The sequence below is a fragment of the Echeneis naucrates genome, chromosome 1 (genome assembly GCF_900963305.1).
Source record: "Echeneis naucrates chromosome 1, fEcheNa1.1, whole genome shotgun sequence".
Taxonomy (NCBI): domain Eukaryota; kingdom Metazoa; phylum Chordata; class Actinopteri; order Carangiformes; family Echeneidae; genus Echeneis; species Echeneis naucrates.
Genome location: NC_042511.1, coordinates 18,840,006 through 18,846,065, shown reverse-complemented (window position 1 = coordinate 18,846,065; position 6,060 = coordinate 18,840,006). Strand labels below are relative to the sequence as shown.

Here is a 6,060-nt window from a genome sequence, read left to right as displayed (position 1 = left end):
TTAAATGTGTAGTTATGGATAAATTGGAAAAAAATCTTGACATGTTCACGCCTTATTTTAATTAATTAGCCACACAAAAACAAAAAAAATATTGTTACAAGCGAATTACATTGTGTTTGTAATTGCAAGTACAAACTAATTACAGTAGTAAATGAGGACTTGGACAAAAAGTAATGCAATATGTACACAGCATAATTTACAGTTTCACCGAATCTTATAAAAAGATGAATTTTTTTTTGTGTTTAACCTTTGAAGCATAATATCACGCTTTTGGTTCCCTTTTCATCTCCTCTTTGACTCATAATGTCAATGTATCGAGTATAATCCTTTCTCCTATAATCCTTTCATGTTTTCAGCATATTAATAGATAGCCAATGTAGACAGTTCTTCATACAATCATGATTGAGTCTTTACAAAAATAAATCTAGCTGCTTACAAAGACAGAGTAATATTGAGACAGCCTCCTTGGACGCTAAAGATTTTTGTCTATTTCCATATTATCTTTGAAGTTTCAGACAAAATGCCACTTGTCCACTGTACAAGAAAAGAGTAACATGAGATTGTCAGCATTGGGCCGTATAACAACTTGGATTTAAAACATGTAGCATGACTCAATGTTTCACTTACCCTCTGGAGACACGGGATGGGGGCTACCAAATACTGGGGCCTGAAAAGTTAGAAAAATAAATCAAACACCAAACCTTGATCTTATAGTTTTATATGGTTTACTTATGTCTGCTAAAAACAAAAACGCAAAGATTCTCACCGACTGGACCACAGCTCTGGCCTCATCAGCACAGCACTTCAAAGGACTCTCATGGCAAGAGACATTTTTGCTTAACAAAGAAGAAATATCTTTACTGGTTATGACACTTACAATTCCATACGTACTCCACAGATATTTATATGATAGGTGATTTTCTTCCTCCAATTTACCATGCAATCCCTTTGCTACTTGTCTGCCTCTGCACTAGTGCCCTCCAGTGCTCATGGGTGGACTTTATAATCTCAACTGCAAAGGACTTAAAAAAAAAAAAAAAAAAAAAAGACAGAAGATCAGAGAAGACGGCACCGTTTCGATTTCAGAGTGAGCAATCTATCTCAGCAAATCAGGTTTAAGCACTAAAACCACAGTGGAATGCAACCCTCTGTATATCAACTGTCATGCGCTTATCTGCGCATCCACTATTAGGATTGCCTCTGTACCTTGTCTTTGAATTCTCCATTGAATCCAAATTGGTTTTCAGGCTTTCCATCAGGCACCTTATATTTCCTAAACCAGTCGACGGTGGCCTCTAGATGACCGGGTCGACTCCTGTGGACATCCTCTATGTCTGAGAAACACAACCGCATTTGGCAGAATAAGAACAGAGGGACCAGGATTTGCACCATGATGGGTACGAATTAGATATGAATACATTTACCATAATGAAGTAGCACGTATGGAGAAGGAATATGCAGAATAACATCCTTGCTTCCTAAGAGTGTTAAGTGTTAAAAACAATTACTTCTAAAGAGGCTGTGTGTTATTTATTTCATGGACGATCTTGCTATTGCTGATAAACTGTAATTTTGCCTGCTGCAGGATTTTTTAAGAATCATATTATCTGCGTTCATGCAAAAATGGGTCATCAAAAGGTAGCACTGTTATAATACAAACTGATAAGGACAAGGTTGCAGTGGATGTAAACAATGCAAGTACTAAGGGGCTTTGCTAATTATGTTTGAGGCAAAACTTAAAATTGCATTAAACATGACGGTCAAGCTTTGCAGAAACGAAACGTTTTAGAAAGAAAAGTCACGTGATCAAGGTTTGTCTAAGAATATAAGCAAAACTGTGTTCTGTAAGTCACGTGATCAAGGTTTGTCTAAGAATATAAGCAAAACTGTGTTCTGTAGCTACCTTCTAAGTTTGGGCCTTAACAACAATGAGCTGAATTGAAGTTATCGTTTACTATTGCTGTGATGGCTCTGTAAACACCTCTTTCCAAATTCAATCATTTGAATGTGAAGTGAGCAAGTGTATTAGTACCTTATTCACCATCTGAGGTACAAAGTGAGGAGACAGTTGGGCACTTTTTCTAACAGGCTCTGCGTTACTTCCATCAACAGCTGTATCTACATGTATGTAAGCCTTTGCCTTTACTTGATTCTTGTCTTGCAAATTTCCTCATTATATTCTACTCTCTTTGACGTGCATAATCATGTCAGAGTTTTCTCTATGAAATGTCAGATAGTGGATCCATGTTTGGCAGCACCTATATAATGGCTGTTGATGTGATCACACCCACTATTTAGTTCTTTAGCAGCAGGGTCCAGAGCATTAATAGCAATGACCTTCCAGTCCATTTCTCCTTCATCAATCATGGCCAAGATGCCGAGCACTTTCACTTGGATCACCTGCCCTGGAAAGCACACCTGGCCAGGCAAATAAAATACTAATAAATTGTCAATCAATTGACTACACAATAGCAAAAGTATATTTGAAATACACTCTTAAAATTCTGTAAATCAAAGCACTAAAGCAGTCTTACCTGGGTGCCAATGTCACAAACATCAATGGGATCATTATCACCGCAACACTTAGTTACTGTGTCTGCATGGTTTGGGTCCTCCCATGTCTTTTCCGGGGAACAATTCAAAAGGTAATACATTTCTTTACCAAACATTTAAACCAACTGAAGTGAATAAAAACATTGCTACTTTATGAACATGCAAACACAAATAGCTGTTCTGTCTTTTGTCAGCAGCTGACAAGGATCAATATCAACACAGCATGGGAATAGTAGATATGTGCATAAGAACTAAGACACTTGGTAACCTCAGATCAAATGTAAAGCAGATCCATTTTCCTGACCTGTGGGAGTGCACCATAGTTCCAAATGTAACCTTTATGGGGAAATATGTTGGCAACATATCGGAGCTTGCCTTTCTTTACATCTTGTTTAATTGGATTTAGTGGCTCTTTTGTTGCAATCTGTAAAATGAAGAATTGAAAAACCTCAGGCATTCTATATCTACAGCCAGTGAATAGATATAGAAATCAAGGATAAATACTTACCTCCATTTTAGCATTTGACCATCGAGGTACCTCCACAACCATGTTAAAGAGCATCTGAAAGTAAAGCAGAAAGCTAGAGGTTTCTGATGGAAAGAGATAACACAAATAACAGAAAACATTTGAATTTGGCAGTACCTCGTGTTCATTGTTCTTGGGTTTTTTTGCAGGTACACCATTATCGTGCTGAAAGAAAGAAAATAAGATGTTATTTTGGCCATATATGTAGTTTTTTGGATAGCTAAAATGGATGATGATTTTCTTTTTTGCTGCATTCACCAAACTAAAATCTCCACCATCGCAAAACTTACCTCTTCTGTCTCAGCAATTAATGGAATGTCATGGAAAGGTGAAATGTATTTTCCTTCAGAGGTTTCTAAAAAAAAACAAAACAAACAAACTGTCAAAGTGTAAATCCACTGATTATACCACACAAAAGCTTAATACCAGTAATGTCCAGGTTTGTCTCTCTTTATTGAAGAAAATGCTGCTTCAAAGTCACCTTCCAGTGCTTTTAATGACATCTCATGGTCTTCCTAAGCAGAAGCAGTTTTTCACAGTTGTCACGGAGATAGATGAGTCTTATATGGACAATGAAAAATCTCCATGACAACAAAGCAAACTCCATCCACTAAGGATAAGGATATCCTCACGTGGATGCAGCTGAAAGGTCTGGACTAAGCCGGTGAGTTAAATTCATATTTTTTTTTTGTCCATTACTATAAGTGGCATGACATTCAAATTCAGATACAGCCACTACTGATTTATTTGCTGAATTATAATAGTTATATTTAATTTTACTTTATTTAACCCGTGTGTGTGTCTGCGTCCTGTATAATCACGCGACGGACAGGAAAAAGAAGAGAAAAAAAATGGATGGGGGAAACAAAAAAAATTGTATCTTCCTTTGACTACATGAAAAAAAAAACACATTGAAAACAGGGACTAACAATTGCCCTTTTAAGGTTAATACATGTCAATAGAAAACACTACACCGGCAACTCCGAGATCACGTGTTCACCTACACATGCAGATATGCCTGGTGAAGTTGCGTGTCTGAAAACGGGAGTTGGTTTCCCACCGTTAGTGAGATTATGACCTGCAGGATCAAGGGAGGATGTGCATCTGGTTTCTCCCACACTCACTTTCATGGACTTACTAAAAAAAATGCGGTAGTTAGCTGAGTTCGGACGTCCTCTCTCCTCCGTCTGATAGCGCATGGTGTTTCTCTGATGACACCGATGAGAGGCAGCTGCTGTTTGGGTGGCCGGTTTGTTTGGAGAGGGAGAAAATGGACCGAAAACTGTCAGCAGGCGGCCGAGAGGAGCGCGGAGCAGCGACGGTCTCATGATCCACACTTCCTCCTGTCCTTGGTTCCTACTTCCTCTCATCCGAGTCACCCGACTCCAGTCCGGATCCGCGCAGCTTGAGTTTCACTGCCGCTTCCGGTCTTCTGTTTTCAAAATAAAAGCCAGGTGAGTGCCTAAGGGAAGTGTTCCCAAGCTCAGAATGGATCCATTCAAAAACCAAGAATGACTAATACTGTTATATTTGAGTCCACAAAAAAACCCCAAACGTACATAAAAAAAGCTTGTCGTGTTTAAAATATAACAAGGGCAATCTTCAAGACATCCAGCAGGGAAGCTCTGCTAATATATATATATATATATATATATAGCTAGGGTTTTATAATTGTATAGTTTGAAATATGAATAAATTTAATTGATTTATAGTATTAATTGCATTCCATTCCAATTCCATGAAATGTATGTCTTTTCCTCATGGAGGCACTTTGGCCTGATTGGCCTGCATCCATGTTGAAGGTGCCATGTTCTTGTGTTTCATAACCTATTTTAATTCTACATCCTGAATGAGGCAGCAACAGATTTTTGGCAAATGGCCCTAACTGCACCTCTACACCCATCTTCAAGGTAGTTAATCCTGTACTTTTAATTTTGTGAGATAGTCTGTGTCACGTCAAGTTACTAGTTTCGTCTTTGTTAACTTGATGACTCTTCCATCACATGCTTGCGGTCCACATGTAATCATTTGATTTTACTGTCACCTAGCTTAGCTACCTAGCTAACCCTTCCCCACAGAAGTCAAAACCCATTCATCTTAATCACTTACTTTAGTTTTATGTTTTTCTTTCATTACATATGCTAAAACACAAAAAAGCGCTGAGTTTTTCAGTGAATGAAGAATGGAGCAGCTTTGTCAGCCAATTTCAGTCTGCTGATAAAATTCTTTCACTTTTTTTATCTCTAATTTTTATAGGCTGAACATAAAAGACTTGATTGTAATACATTGAGGATCAAAGTCCATATGTGTCGATTGTGCCATGAACAAACTCACATCCCGGCTGCTTTGATGGTCTCTTGCTTGTGTACAGGTTAGTCTCTGTTCAAACAAATGACACATATATTGACTGCCATAAAAGCTGTTTTATTAAAATCCTATATGCTGTCTTATATGTATGTTGCCAAAGGGCTTAGTTTTTCCCTCACACAAGACTCTATTGATACTGCGCCTTCCAGATGCCAGAGAAAGTTTTGACCAACCTTGCTGAAGTTTGTTGTTGACAAGAAAAGATTTCATGCTCAAGTGGCCAGCAGTAAAGGTTTATGGCTGTGAATGATATGTGCGCTTTTATTTACCCTCCCCTGAGTCATTGATCCAGCTCCTGCATCCACTTTCCCTGTGATAAAAATGTTCTCCTTGTTATTTTTTCTTAATAAAAAGATTTGAAAAATCAGCACTGGTGACATGTTTTTACTGTCTGAAAATATAGGTTGCATTTTTCCCACAGTGGCTTATTATAATATTCTATGTGTTTCTTAGTAAAATTTGCACCGCACATGATATGGAATCTGTTGTAAATCTCAATCATGCAAACATTGTTTTCAAAGGATATTTCATTAGCAACCATTTTGATACCTGATTAATGATTTTAAATAAATTCACGCAAATTAGTCAACTATTCCCTTGTTCCAAATTTTGCA

The 6,060-nt window shown here is 37.7% G+C and overlaps 1 protein-coding gene across 1 annotated transcript; it reads right to left on the bottom strand.

Moving 5' to 3' along the window:
* Positions 1-36: 36 nt before the first annotated feature.
* On the bottom strand, positions 37-4,467 carry ppa2 (inorganic pyrophosphatase 2). The gene is made up of 12 exons (XM_029497308.1): positions 4,218-4,467; positions 3,370-3,434; positions 3,197-3,244; positions 3,062-3,115; positions 2,858-2,977; positions 2,535-2,621; positions 2,292-2,418; positions 1,207-1,334; positions 937-1,022; positions 767-836; positions 628-667; positions 37-534 (listed from the first exon to the last, which is right to left on the bottom strand). Exons 1-12 carry the CDS (start codon positions 4,447-4,449, stop codon positions 512-514), a joined length of 1,080 nt encoding a protein of 359 aa, XP_029353168.1. The 5' UTR covers positions 4,450-4,467; the 3' UTR covers positions 37-511.
* Between the last annotated feature and the right edge of the window lie 1,593 nt (positions 4,468-6,060).